Source organism: Nothoprocta perdicaria, unplaced genomic scaffold (assembly GCF_003342845.1).
Source record: "Nothoprocta perdicaria isolate Ctin4 unplaced genomic scaffold, notPer1 scaffold_510, whole genome shotgun sequence".
NCBI lineage: Eukaryota > Metazoa > Chordata > Aves > Tinamiformes > Tinamidae > Nothoprocta > Nothoprocta perdicaria.
The window spans coordinates 12,841-28,050 of NW_020455767.1; the positions used below are offsets into that span (position 1 = coordinate 12,841).

A 15,210-nucleotide genomic window follows, 5' to 3' on the forward strand; every position below is an offset into this window, starting at 1 on the left:
GCAACGGCGGCAGCAGCCGCCGCCGCCCGACATGAAGAGCTACCTGTGGTCGCGCTACCGCGAGGCCAAGCGGGCGAGCAAAGGTGAGCGCGGCGCCGGCGGCAGAGGGCCCCGCGCGGCTGCTTCGCCTCCCTCCCCTGCGCCGGGAGCCGCTCCGGGAAGCGCGGGCCGTGCCCGGCTGCGCCGCTTGCCCCGGCGCCGCCGCGAGCGGAGCAGAGCAGCGCGGCGGGGTGTCCGCTGCCCCGGTGCCCCTAGGCCGCCGCGGGGCTGTTCATGGGCGCCGCGCGGTGACCTCGCGGCGGGGAAGCCCCGTCCTGCAGCCCAGGCCCGGCGCGGCCGACGCGGCGGCGTTCGCGCCGTTAGAGCCGTCCGGAGCAGCGCGTCCCAGGGACGCTGAGGCGGGAAGCGGTGCCGCCCGCTTCCCACCTGTAGGCTGTGGAGATTGGCACCCAGAAGCTGGATAGGGCAGATTGTGGGAATGCTCGTTCTCCTTGGAGAGCCCCAAGAGGGGCGCCTTCAAGGAAGCAATGTGTGTCTGATGTCATTTTGGAGAACACGTTCATCTCGTGTGCCTGAGCATCTCCTAAAAACATACTTTATATCATCCCATGTCTGAAGGGTCTTGGGCATGAACCAGGGCTTCGCCGAGCTGGTAGTTTGAAAGAATAAAATGGCAATGGCATTTCACAGATAAATAAGACAGATAAAACTTCCACTGTGTCCAAGGCTGTCAAAGAGTTCTCCGAGGCTTTGGAGGGTGAGATAAAGCCAAAGGAGGAGGGGAAGAGGTACCTTTTAATTTGAGTTTTTGTTTCTTTTCCAGTTTTGGGGAGTAACTTTTTCCAAACGACACCTGAATACAACTTCAGACGGAGGCTAGAGCTCAGGGTAGTAACAGCAAGAGAAATGGAGCCCGTGAGCAGCTGTGGGTTAGGGGAAGACGAGTGTTGCTAACACAGCCCAGGGTGTTTTTGTCTGTTACCACCTAACTGCCAAAGCGCGTTCGAATATCTGGCGTTTCTTTTTGTTGTGCTGTTAAGATGACAAACGTGTCCTGATTTTGGCCTAAGGATTAGAGCACTTGGAATGCTGTCCACCAGCCAAAATATTTAATAGCTACATTTTGCTTATGCTCTCCCTGTTTTCAGGCAGCCATTAAGTCATTTTATTTATATGAGATGTCTTCATTTCTCAAGCAGTTGTTGATTCAACAGGCTGCACAATTGACACTAGAAGAAGTGTTTAAAGTGCAATTTAAAATGAATGTTGTAACATGATTTTGGTAGTTCATCTTAAACTCATGACTTCTTGTAGTTAATTAAATTACTAATGGCCTTTTTTAATAGAATAAGAAACTTTTCCATAGTAGTGGTGCATTACATTGCATTTTAATATTTTTCATGATATTCAAGTGAGCATAATGTTGGTCTATGGTATTACCATAGTCAGTGTCTGACAAAAGTAGAAGCTTTTGGTTTGACTCAGCTTATCTTATTAAATCATCCGAAAGGCTTGTTTGATACAGCTTTCCACCTCCTATTAAGTGTGAAAGGCGTCTGGGGTCCCTTTCAGAGAGCAACTCTCTTTCTGAGATGAACTTTCTCTGCAAGTTTCTTAGTATTTTATCTCCTTGTCAACACTGCAGCAATGGAATTGAGACGCTGCTTTTACAGAAGAAATGGAATTAAGGCACTGCTTTTAATGCTTTTTTCCCCTCCTTTCTATGAATAGGACAGAATACGGAAAATTATCTTTCTCACAAATCTCAAGTACTGGGACCTTCCTGCCTGTTGAGTTTGTTTCTTCCCATGGTAGAGCATTCAGTTCATTTGTCCTTAGAACTAAAGGTGTTCAGGTGCACTTGGTGGCTTCTTTCTAAACTTATATGTAGAAGGTAACAAAGCAAAGCATATTCCCTTTAAAAATTTCCCTTCCTACTACAGATTTAAGAGGAAAACTCTTCCTCACTCCCAGAGAAGGCTTGATTGGAAGATCATAACTAAATCAGAGAAAGTTAGTGTATGGGAAGGAAGGAAAGGAGCACTTCTTGTTTTGTGATTCCAGGAAGGCAAACGCTGGCTCCCTGATACTGCTCTTCCAAGTTTTCTAAACAAGAAATACAGACATTCCTAATACTAATGTTGCTTTGGTCTTAAAATTACTTAATATATCATGGTTATATGTAATGGTTGAGAAAAGGAAATTAAAACAAAAAGCTCCATTCTATCAGTTGTGGTTCTGGCACAGAAGCTGGCCAAAATAATGGGAGGAGAAAATTCATTGTCAAAATGAAGACATAAAATAAGAATGTGTTAATGGAGATGGCAAAAATGCATATATTTGATCTGGGACTCCTTGTTGATCATGATCCTGATACGTCTACCCCCTGACTTTCCTAACAGAAGYGCTCTTTACACAAAAGCTGGGGGTCACAAAGTCAAAAGAGGGGACAGCACTTTCAATAGGAACAAATTGCTAAGGGTTAGCTGGTGTGGTTATCGTGAATCAGTGTGACAGTTTCCATCAACGTTTGTCTGTTTAGAAGTTGCTAATGTTTTTTTCTTTATTTACTTAGGCTATCAGGCTGGCATAACACATTCTGTTTTTCTTTTCCTGTTCCCAGAGTTAGTTCCTTCAATTATGAGTAACATGCTGAATCCTGACGCAATTTTTTCAAACAATGAAATGAGCCTGTCAGACATTGAAGTTTATGGCTTTGATTACGACTACACATTGGTCTTTTATTCTAAACATCTACACACGCTGATCTTCAGTGCTGCACGAGACCTTCTTGTTAATGAGCACCGGGTGAGTAAAATGAATATATAGCAGTAAGTCTTGATGAAGAAGTGTAATGAATAATTTCTACCTGACGGGCTCAGCTCATCTCTTCATGCCTTGGTCCCTGTCCTAGTTCTTGATGGCAACATGGTTCATTCAGGCTACAGTTTTGGGCAGACCAGTGCCTTTTCTTTAACCTAACTGCCTGAGTCATCCTATCATACAAGAAGCCTCAAGGTTGATGGCACCATGTCTTACGCGTTGCAGAGACTGCAATGATTAATTTTCATAAGGAATATTTTTAGCCTGACTTCTTAAGGGGAAGAGGGACATTGAATTGTGCTGTGCACCTGCCAGGTGCTCTGTGTCGTTTGGACATCTCAGCTCAGTTACCTCCAGGGGCCGAGGTCGGAAAGATGCTACCTTCCATGGTTAGGTGCAGCCCCCTAAGTGAGTGTTTAGCTGTACAGGCCTCTAAAGGGGAGCACTGACCTGCTGCCTGGCCAAGGTGCCTGTTTGTATTGGTGTCCGGTCGACGTCTCAATAGCTTGGAACTGGTAACTGCAGATGAGGGATGTGAGAAGTTACTGTTTGGCAGGAAACAGGGAGGAAGATGGGAGAACTCCGGGAACATAGAGAAAAGTGAAGGTGTCACAGCAAAAGTGACTGAAGAAAATGTGGAGGTTGATGCACTGTAGGAGCTGTAGAAAATTAAAAGACAAAAATCTATAGGTTAGTTTAGTTAAATTACTTTTGTACAATGTAAATGTGAATGAGTGGTGCTATTCTACTTTCATGTTTCAATCCAAAGGTTAAGAGCTATTTATAAACATCTATAAATATCTCTGGAGGAGCAAACAAAACCTCATGGGCTCTGCAATCATACACCCCCCTGAAATTTTGTCATGTCTCAATAGCAATTTCCATAGAGCACGTAAATAAACTTTGTTAATGCTATTTGGTTCTTGTAAAATCAAGCAATATGGTAACAGAAACAGTCAARCTTTAGTATTGGAGACAACCATTAGAACAGTGCTCATGTCTTTACTATTTGATTGAATGCAGGTAATAATACCTTTCCAAATTTTTGTCTCAATTAGAATCTCGTTTTCTAGTGAATGAAACTATAGTCACTTTTTGAGACTGCTTGAGATTATAATTTCCTGCTGTAAGTGATAAGCTATAGTTTTCACTGAAGCTAACCATTGTAGCTGCTTATGGTACTAATGCTTTTCTTGCCTTTAGCATTAGGAAATGTCTTTAGATAGTATTGCCTGTTCTGACCTAGAGTTGGTCAGAAAGGTGGCCAATTTCGGTCATGGCAGTGTAATCCAGTTCATCAGAATTGCAAAATACAGTGTGGGAAGCAAGGGATTTTGAAGTATATCTAARATAATAAATATCAATTTATTGATAGTCTCAGAGGTAGCAGCAACTATTGAATCAAAGCTGTTTTGATCTTGGGTTTGTGCTTTCCTTCTGCCTGGGCCTTTTGCTCCCTTATCTGGGCTGCTGTTTCAGACCCAGATACCTGCGTTCCTACCAGAAACAGTGGAGGGTGATCAGAGTGCAAGCTTCATCATTGCTTTGTTTGGTTTATGGGCCAAGAGAGACAACTTCTTTTTTGGCCCGCATTCAAAAAGGTATCCTTCAGTCAAAATAAACTGAGGTGAGAGTGCCAAGCTTGCCGAAATTCGAAGGAGTTGATTAAATTTTCCTTGTTCATACTTAATATGGCCATCTAGGGCATGTGTGGTACAATGTAGTCTCTTAATTGATTGGGTGCTGTGCCCTTTCTTTATATTTTTTCATTGTGTCCCTTTCCTACTTCACGTCACTGGTCCAATCTACACATCTTACCCTCAGTTTTAGGCTTTTTAATGCTGTTCTTCATTCAAATGTAGTAGTCTACTCCATGTTTTCTGGCATGAGTGGTAARGAATACAGCTGAGAAGCCAGGAGAGGCATCTGTTTTCTCTGCTTCTGGATGCGTGTGCACAAGCACAGTCAGTAGTGGTTGACTCACAGGGCAAGTCCTGTTCAGCATGGATAAAAACTTATTGGACAACTAGAGGTTATGTTTTTGTGTGTGTGTGCTGATAGTCAGAGCCTCTCTTCAGTCTGTATATTCTACTTTTATTTTTTCCCCAAAGGCATAGAAGTTGGCTCTGTATGAGGGGAGTCTTCCATAGAGAAGGTGGAGAACATGCCTGAAATGAATTTGCCACCTTTTAAGACTCTTCAGTAGAGGGTGTGAGGGAATGGAGGATTGATCACCTTCAGTTAGCTCTTTTTTTTTTTTTTTCTTTAAGTTTTCTCTACCTTTGTCTTACCTGTAAACAATCTAAGAGAAGATTGAGTGAGTAGTTGATGGAAAGTCAAGAATCTGAGGAAAGAGAGAATACTCAACACAAATTAATACGGACACATCACTGAACAAAGAGGCATTAGCAGATGCTCTCTGGAGTACAATCTAATGAGATTATGCATGTATGAACCCAGGCAACAAGTATTTTTGAAAAATAATCTGTGAAGATCCTTCTTCAGCATTGAAGAATGTGTTTGTAAGGGGTAAGCTTATAGGAGGAAAAGAGCACAGGAAATGGAACATATACAAACGTGCCTTAGTATATGATTAGAAAGTCGGTTTAGTTTCCAGCTTATAAGTGATAACAGATAGCGCTGCAGATTCTTTGTTTTTCTTACAGCTGTAGGCGTAAAGCAAAATCCTCAAGGCTGTTCAATAAACAAAGCCACGTTGCCACGTTGCATGAGAAGTACATATATGTGAAAGTGTCCTGCCTGGGCACTGTGCCTGATTAGCTTTTCCATTCTTTCTTCACGCAAAGAGGGGAGAGGGAAACTACATCCTGTTACTAAAAGAGAGGAGTGCTGTTTATTTTTATACGTACCTGATTTTCTGGGACAACAGCGGTGAATCGGTGGTGCAGGAGCTCCCAGAAGTTGGGCCTAGTTGGGCCCAACTAGGGCTCCCAGTAGTTGGGCCTACATTGGCTCCTAGTTGGGCCAGCGTAATTCATTCCTTGTGCTRCTGTGCCCTGTGCCAAACAGGGGTGCAACCTCAGTAGATACAGGTCTGACAGTGCAGCGTAGACCCATGGTTAAAGTGCACTTGTTTGGGGATGTAACATTGTGGGTTATTTGTAGATTTGAGTTTATGTCTTAATGGCGTTCTGCTTTCCCTGGGAACCTGGTCAGGCTGTRAAGTCTTTGCAGGCAAGGATTTCTTGTTAATCTGTAAAGTCATATGTCGGGCAGTACAGCACACGAGATGCAAAGTTCCTTGATGAGAGGCTGCAAACACCAACTCTGTTTTTGGGGTTTGCTGTAGGTGCAGCTGCACTGCCATAGCTGTGCTGCAGCTTCACTCAGGCTGCAGCCCTCAGGTTTGTGAAAGTTTCTTAAACTCTAATGGGCAGCTTCCAGTGTAGCAGGTAATCAGGTCATATTTCCAAAGGCAGATTTCAGGCTTTTCAGGTTTCACCTGATCCAGGGGCCTTCATTGTCTTTGGAAGCAGTGGAAGGAGTTACCTTTTTCTCTCAGGTTAGGCCCGTGCTCTGAATTGCCTTTCATGGGAGCCTCTTTCTTTTCCTTTCCTAAATGGGGATCTTGGCTTCTCAAGGTCATATTAGCTTTTATGAATATTTTCTTCCTTTCTCCCCATCTGTGTTTATTTGCAGTGCATTATATTTTAAGTGCCCCTGAGGTCTACATTTCGTACATGAGAGTCTGAAATCAGGATTATGATCCACATTTAGAGAATCCAAATAGATGGCTTTACTTTTTTCCTTTCATGAAAATGCCAGGCATTCTTTTGCTCCCACTAGCATCAACAACATCATATTGATTTTTCTTACCATAGAAATAAGTGGCAAATTATAGGCAACTCTGCAAATAAAAAAAAATTAAATTAAAAAAAATAAAAAAAGGAAAATGAGAAGTGTGGATTCAAGCCTTTTACTTCCTGCAGTATCAATTTCTTGATTTGCTTATATGTTAGGATTTTAACTAAAACCATTGCCTTTTTTTCCTTAGTATCCTGCGGAAATAAGAAAATATGATTATGATCCCAATTTTGCAATAAGAGGACTTCATTATGATGTGCACCGGGTATGTATAAATATTTTTTTTAGGTCTTTCAATTTCTTTCTCATTGAAAACTTGATTTTTTTTTTTTTGCTTGCTAACTCTTAGTATAAGGCGTTTTTGTATTTTGTCTTTTTGATGCCCCACTAGTAATACAGCTTCAGAGTACAGAAGAACAAACCTAAGCAGGCCAATGTCATTAGAAAAGGATATTTCTTCCTGGCCAATGTCAGATCATTGGACAGTACATTTTCCTAGTTATTAGTAAGCCTCAGATAAAAGCCATTGATAAATATTTTGAAAGTTTATAAAAGAAGTGTAGGTAAAGATGATCAGCCATTCTCGACATAGAAATTGATATTTTTGAATTATTTCATGTCAGATTAACATGATAAAAGATGTGTATTTTTTTCCTCTTCCCTCTTTTCTTTCAGGCTTTATTAATGAAGATTGATGCTTTTCATTATATTCAGCTGGGGACAGTGTACAGGTAGGTAAAGTTATTGTCAGTTTGTGATGAGAATGTGTACCTGTTATTTTTCTTTGTCTTCTAGTGCCTTTCTTGCTGTTTATTTTTTTTGCATTAGAAACAGTACTGAGAAGCACAGGCAGGAGTGAGCCCTGCTGCCTGTCTTTGCACTGCTGTGTACATGCACCCTCACACATCTAGTGGCTGATAGAGCCGGTTCCCAGCGCGGAGCTGGCCCGTATGGAAAGCTGGTGGTCCCATAGTGCTGACTCATGTTGTTTCCAGCTGTTAAATTGTGCTGAAAGACATCTAAAAATACCCTGATGACTTCCCTGCTCTTGCTTGCAAAGTAAACAATTGTCACAGGTCTCCTGTTAATGTAACTGCTGGTGTTGCACGGACACAATCCTTCTTCAGCCCCCAAAGGCCTCTTCCCAGTTAGAGTAATGAGCACAAAGTAATTGCCTGTATATGAGGATATAACAAATTAAACTCTTATACTTTTAAAATAAAGGCTATTTAGTGAGTATGATGCAGGCTCTGCTTTATTAGCACTTTATTGAGCAAGTTTTCAAATTAGGATGTTCTTGGGTGTGTAGGGTGAATGATGTAGTCCCATAGTTACCTTTGGAGCTGAGTTACTTAAGAGGCAGCTAGGTCAGTCCTGAATATTGGAAAAACATCGAGTTGTTAGAATAAAGGTTAGCCAAAGTCACCAGAGATGTGTGTATGACYAGAGGCTTGTGATGGAAATGCTGTGATCAGCAGGAGTGAAGTGTGAATGGAAATGTGTGGGGATGAAAGCACAGGAAGAAGTGACAGAAGAAGGGGTGAAAGACGGGCAGGCACGGAGAGCACAGGGGCAGCTGGTCCTGACGAAAGCAGCACGTCTGCCTGCTGGAGGGAGAACAGGGAGTACCTTGGAGGGAGAGGGCAGRTGGGGCCGTGCTCCGGATGGAGCTGGAGCAACACCTGGCAGCGTGGGACAGGCCCAAGGGGCAGGAGCTGCTGGCCGTCAGCACCTGGTGAGTGCTCGGGAAGTCACGAGGAGAATTGCTGAAACCCGCTGAGCAGTCGCTTCCCCTTGTCCTCCATGTTTCCTGGACTGTGATCCTGGACAGGCCGCTTGCTCTGGTGTCTCGGTGCTTGGCAGCGTGAGGGAGAAACTGTCCTCTCACTCGTACACCTTCTCCATCTGGTTTAAAGCAGATGCACTTTCCCTCTGATCTGTCCTAATAGTGAGCTTAGCTATGTTAGAGCGTATCTCTAGTTCTCAGTTTTAACCTTGCACCTGCTAAGTATGTTGATTGTCCTACTGAAAGTAGCAAGAAAAACTTGCCCAAYGACATCCATCGATGCCTGGAATGGGATAAAATAGGTTTGTGTTTATACAGCTGGACTGTGAACTGTAAAAAGACATTGAGTCTTTTGGCAAAACTAATCTTCAGCTTTGTGTACAGAGTCTTCCCTGTTGTGAGGATTTCACAAATATCCCTTGTCCTCTGCTGATTTGTGCTTCAATAACTCCTCATCTACAACAGTCTTCTCTATTAGTATTTAAATTCCACTTGGCGTAGCTGTCTGCGGGCTGGAACATGAGTCAGGCCTCCCCTATTCTGATTGTAATTCTTGGTATACATTTAATGTTTCAGTGACATTTCTCTTTGTTTCCTGCTGGTGGGTAACACTGAATAGTTGTGTGTGGTGTTGCTAATTTCTTTTTAATATAGAGATATATTTTGTGTATGAGACTTGTGGATGCTGGGTCCTGTGTACAATAGCACAGAGCTACGTACAAGTCAATATAGCACTGAAATAAATTGAGTAAAATAGCGACTCTGCTGTTCCAGCAGTTCTGGGGAAGCTCATGCCCTTGTGCTGCCAAGGGAGCATAAACTCATACCRCTTTAAGAACTGGATTTATTCATTGATCTTTTAAAATGCATCATCCTTATGTAAGAAAGTGCTGCAAAAAAATCTCATGCAGCTTTGGAAAAAGAAATTGGATATCTGTTTTTCATTCATGTTCTTAAATTTTAAGCAAAGTGTCCCCCCCCTCCACCCTACTTCTGTGCCCTTTGATGAGGGTGACTTCTGCAGTGTTTTAGATGTACCAGTACAATATGCTTGATACTGTAAATAATAATTAAAAAAAAAGAAGTCCTGAAACCAAAGACATTGTTCTCATATTAGCTAATATGAGAGTAGTTAATAAMAAAATTTGGACAGATGATGTCTCTCCTTCTATTCTCATCAGTTGTTGTTATGCTTTTATATTTTAATTGTCAGCAATCCTTTTAATGGTCAGCAATCCTTCACATAATCCAGAATTTTTGGGAGTTTAGCTGTTGATAGGTTTTAAGATAAATTCTTGTTGTTTGCTTAAAGGTTATGTGTRTGTATTTCTCTTTCCCTTAGCTTTTCAAGGTCATGCTGCAGAATAATCTGGTTTAAACACTATCACATCATCTATGCTTTATGAAACAAAGGCAGAGTGGGGAATTACTTTGTGTTAAGCTGGAAGTTCTAACTGCTTATAAACCCTTGAGGCAGGGTTTCAATGGAGACTAATTAGGGTTTGCATTTTTTTTTTTCCTTAAGAAAGGCAAAAGAACTTAAAATTGGAATGTGTTCCCTGAGCGTCAGCTTGTTAAAATGTTATCTGTCTTGTAAGGAAAAGCACTGTCTTAACTTACACGCTGTCTTAACTTGCACACCAAAGTGCTCTAAGACATTATTGGTATTTTAAGAAGCTCAAATGCAAGTGTTAATCTGTCAGGCTTCTGTTCAGTAATTACTTGAAAATTTTAATGTAACTTTTGAACTAAAGCTCATGCTGTTTGCCAGAGGCCTCAGCGTTGTCCCGGATGAAGAAGTCATTGCAATGTATGATGGTTCCCACGTCCCCTTGGAACAAATGAGTGACTTTTATGGAAAGGTAAAAACATGAACTACTCTAAAAACCTATAGGGAAGGCTTGATTTTTATGGTTTTTTTTTTTTTGACTCACATTTTAATCTTGCTCCTAGTAACTGGTATATTTGTCAATATATGATTTACTTAGGGTGTTGGATATCTGGTCCATTTAGCAGCTGAAGCTGTTCAGAACGTGTCTGGCAGTTGTTGTGGGGTGCTTTGCTCTCCAAGGAGCTATTCCTACTTTGATCTAAACCAGTGTGCAGTCTCGAGGAAAGATGCCCAGTTGCTCTCAGTGTACGCAGTCCCCCTCTTCCTCAAGTCTTTGGTTTGTGTTTATGCCTGTGTAGTGAGCTCAGCCTAACTTTTGTGAAAATTAACTGTAGCTACAGCTTTGACAGACTGTAAATCTTTTCTTCCGTTCCTGCTTCAGTTTTTGTAAAATCTTGCATTTTCATTATTTCTTGCTCAAGGAGGCAGGATGTTCTGCAGCCCTAGTCGTTATTTCATTTACTTGAAAAGCGAACAAAAAACCCACTCCTCAGCTCGCCCATTTTAATACCCACTGAGCTTTACTTGTAGCAGTGTAGATGTCCAATGAAGAGGTCTCCCAAGCTTTTCATTGACTTTTAGCTGAATGCTAGATTTTATATAGTTTATGAGTTAATAYGCATTTAAAAAAACCCTCAATGGTAAATACGAAAGTAAAGGTAAGTATTTTGGGCATTATTATATTGAAAGCCCATTTAGTTCAGAGTCGAGAACCAATGAAAATAGTGTTGGCAGAAGGTGAATATGTGCAAAGTAGCAGAAGTTTGAATGTTAAGTAAACAAACATTCATTTAAGTTCACTGAATAAACAGAAAGGTATTGTAGTCCTGAGAAATGTCTGAGCTTTTTCCTYTTTTCCCCTCTCTCTTTCYTCTCCCTCTGCAGAGCTCGCAGGGAAACACAATGAAGCAGTTCATGGATATATTCTCCTTGCCGGAGATGACACTACTCTCGTGTGTAAACGAACATTTTCTGAAGAACAACATAGACTACGAGCCTGTTCATCTGTACAAAGATGTCAAGGTATTAACTCGGAAGTAGGGTAAAYGTTTGTGAATCTTCTCCACAAGCACTTCAGGAAGCTGCAGCCTGATGTGCCAGCTTCAGTCAGATACCTGAGCATTAGTTTTTGTATAGAATTATTCCTGCTGTATTTCTCTTTGCTCAGCATTACCGCTGTTTTGGAAGCTCCRTAGTGGGATTTGGTGAGAATTCGTAGGACTTTAAGCTATTTAAATACCAAAATGGCAGCACGTCTGTCTTAAAGGAGTCTGGTACAGAGCCAGCTTAAGGGGAGCTGCCAAATGCCTTCAGAGCTCCTGTAGTTCTTTTGTTTAAGCATTTAGCTTCTCTCATTTGTTCATAAATCTTTCTTGTTTAAGTGACAGGTTATTTAGGAGTGATTGTAATCTGAAAACTTTACTTTTTTTCTTTTGCTAKAGGAAGGGAAGGTGCTTTGCTCCAAAGGTCATTAGAAATCCACGGCAGCTCTGCTTTTGCTGAGAGYTTTCACCCCACTTTACCCTTCTGAGCTGTTTTGCAGCCATTACACAAGGCCTTCCCTATTCTTGTACTRTTCTGCACTTGCCCAAAGTCTGAAGTTATTTTCCTGAAAGATAAACTAACTCTTTGTCTAGTTGTGACRTCTACAGAATTAGTAGCGTATTATGTTTCTTTAAAGCTGAAGGTGTAATCCAGAAAAAGTAATTGTTATAAAAGCAAATTGCTATAATTGCAGTGGGCATGGTTTCTATAACAGAAAAGTGTTTTTTTATTTTTTTATTTCTTTACCGCTCTGTTGCTTTCCTGACAGGATTCAATCCGGGATGTCCACATCAAGGGAATAATGTACAGAGCAATTGAAGCAGATATTGGTAGGTATTGATGAGATCACCTCTCAGCTTGTTTATTGGTGTTTTTGTTTGTTTGTTTTCTYCACAGTGTAATGACCTTTATGGCTTCTTTATATAAGATTGCAAATTCTAAATTTTAAAGCTTGAAAGAGKTATTCCTTTGTGTTTAAGGTGTTCTTTTAAAGCCGTAAGCTAGTGCTCTGAATCATTGACTGTACACAAGAAAATACTCTCTCAAATAGTTGCTGCTACTGTTAATATTTTCTTTTCCCCATCCCCCCAGAGAAATACATCTGCTATGCTGAACAAACTCGGGCAGTGCTAGCCAAGCTGGCTGATCACGGCAAGAAGATGTTTCTCATCACAAACAGTCCCAGCAGCTTTGTGTGAGTGAACAGTTRCCGTTCAGCTAAAGACTGTAAGGGGGGAGGAGGATGAGTTATTGATGTGATTTGTATTGATATTGATACTTCCCTTCTGTTATGCCCCACTGTTAATATCTCTCTGTTCTTTTTAGGGACAAGGGCATGAGGTTCATAGTAGGCAAGGACTGGAGAGACCTCTTTGATGTTGTCATTGTACAAGCTGATAAGCCAAACTTTTTCAATGATAAGCGAAGGTGGGTATTTAGTAAAGAACAATTCAAGCCATTTATTCCATACAAGGCTATAGAGCATGTTATGAAATACTTTAATGCAATCTAAAATTCTATTTGATGAAATTCCTTTTAGTGTTGTGACAGAACACAGAGACTCCCAATTTTGAAGTCCGGATAATAGCATTGCTTTCTTGAGAAAGTGGCAGTAGCTATTACAGGCTTTYACAGATTGAGTTATTGCCAAAGAACTCTTTTAACATGTTTAACCTGAATTTTGGTGAAGTTTATTCCTTTCCTACTAAATTAGAGAAATTTTGGTACCTTTTGGAGTTGGTCTCCATTTCCGGAAACATTATTTATTACTTCTGTTTTGGGCTAGTTACAAGAAGATATATAGAGTAGACTGGCTACTAGGCTGGAGTCTTTCTGCTGCTTCTTCAGTTTACTCAACACATTTATGATGTGTGTGCTCTATATTGACATTTAAAAAATACCCCTTCCTTTATGCCTATATATGACATGAGGTTGACATAGAGAGGAGATTTTTTTATTTTATTTTTTTAATTATCATATATTTTTTGGAAAGAACTTCTGGCTTTTTTCCCCCTCCCCTTCCTCAGATGTGTAAAAGCCTTCTGCTTTTTGCCTATAAAATGAGGTCCTGAGCATAATATTCTTTTGTTCTTGTCATGTTCGCTTCTTCCTTAATGACAGACCATCAACATTGCTCTTTCTGTCTGGGCAGGCTGGTTCCCTGTCTTACCTCTGCACAGTTGTCWTACTCCTAGAGGTGTCATTGATATCCTAGATAGAAATACCTTGTTTCCCTGGCTAAAGCTGATGGAGCTTTGCTTTTCCAGGCTTCTRCAAAGTGTTCACATGTTATAGGGCATGTTTTTCATTTAAAAGTTGATAATTTTAATAGTAGAATTCCAGTTTCCTCCTAAGAAGTGACAGGATTTCTACAGGAATGTGACAGTTCTGTTCAATTCTCTTCTAGACCTTTTCGGAAGGTAAATGAAAGAGGAGTGTTGCTTTGGGACAAAATTCACAAATTGCAGAAAGGCCAGATTTACAAACAGGTACGACTTCACTAAGCTTTCATTTCAGTTTAAATCTAATGCTTAAATCTAATGCTTATTCCCTAGAACGTAAAGCTTTTTTAGCTGACATAAAGACTTTATAAAACTAAATGTGCTAAGAGGATTATTTTCATAATTAAATAATAGTGCAGATTCTCTGCTGGTAATGTATGTATGTGGTTTTCTTACCTCCTAAGGTGCACATTGACACATAATGATGTTACTGAAATTGCCTGTAGAACCTTGGTTTTGTAATACTTAAATTGAGAGCCATATTAAAATATTTTAGATGTGTGTTGACTGTTTATTAGTGTCTGTGAATGTGCAAGTTAAACACTACAACCTTGTGCAAAATGCTGTTTCTGCAGGGTAACCTCTATGAGTTCCTGAAGCTAACGGGCTGGAGAGGCTCGAAGGTTCTGTACTTTGGGGATCATATTTACAGTGACTTGGCGGTAAGTGGTTCACCTGCCATTAAATAGCATAAAAGATGAGATTTTGTCGTCTTTTCCCCTCTCTCCAACCCCCATTCAATATAACACTCCCTCATTTGAGATTTCTAAACGTGACAGAACTCGTGTTGGTCATGAAGTCAGAGTGCTTCTCTCGCAGCAAAGAGAATTGATCCCACTGAAGGCTGACCATATTTTCCACCTTACTTGTAGCACTTAACTTGTTTACAAACTCAGCCCAAGTTCGTATTCCTGATGCAGGTACTGACTGTGCCAAATGTAGTGGGGCACCAACATAGATCCTAACAAACAGGATATGGCAGAAATGGATGCCATTTACTACCAGCCATAATAAGAGCTGAATCATCTTCTGTTTTGAATGACAGGAGGGGATCTTCCTGCCGCTAATGCTAAACTTTCTTCTCAAGATCTTACTCTAATCCTTAGTCCAGCTATCCAAGCTTTTTCATACTACTTTACAAAAAAATGTACTGTTAATTATTACCTCAAAATAAGCTGCCACTGCTCAAGCCTTTTGTAATTGGCTGCTTTGAAAGCCTGGTAACATTTTCYTTTCACACGAGTGACCGTCAGCCTTCTTAAAGCTGGGGTATCATGTTTCAACGGAGGAAAATGTCAATGTTTTTCCCTTGCGAAGAAAATAATTAAGTATATGCAATGGAATTAAAAATAAATAAAGAAACAAATGTAGGTGCTTCGGTGGAGTGAGAGCTGAAGGCAGAGGGCAGCAGTTCTGTCCTCCTTGGACGTGATGGAGCAAAGAGCCCAGGTAGCAGCTGCCTCAGCTGCTGGTGAGGAGAGGTTTCCCCGCTGCTGGTGAGGAGAGGTTTCCCCGCTGCTGGTGAGGAGAGGTTTCCCCGCTGCTGGTGAGGAGAGGTT

At 41.1% G+C, this 15,210-nt stretch overlaps 1 protein-coding gene across 1 annotated transcript in view; it reads left to right on the top strand.

The window, feature by feature from the left end:
• The first annotated feature begins 25 nt into the window (after nt 1-25).
• NT5DC3 (5'-nucleotidase domain containing 3) overlaps nt 26-15,210 on the top strand; it is a 17,899-nt gene continuing 2,714 nt past the window's right edge. The window contains exons 1-11 of the mRNA XM_026048127.1: nt 26-83; nt 2,624-2,808; nt 6,839-6,913; nt 7,324-7,379; nt 10,206-10,296; nt 11,211-11,348; nt 12,139-12,199; nt 12,462-12,564; nt 12,696-12,797; nt 13,777-13,858; nt 14,227-14,313. Coding sequence (XP_025903912.1) covers nt 32-83; nt 2,624-2,808; nt 6,839-6,913; nt 7,324-7,379; nt 10,206-10,296; nt 11,211-11,348; nt 12,139-12,199; nt 12,462-12,564; nt 12,696-12,797; nt 13,777-13,858; nt 14,227-14,313 — 1,032 coding nt within the window. The 5' untranslated portion in view covers nt 26-31. The remainder of the gene's footprint in view (nt 84-2,623; nt 2,809-6,838; nt 6,914-7,323; nt 7,380-10,205; nt 10,297-11,210; nt 11,349-12,138; nt 12,200-12,461; nt 12,565-12,695; nt 12,798-13,776; nt 13,859-14,226; nt 14,314-15,210) is intronic.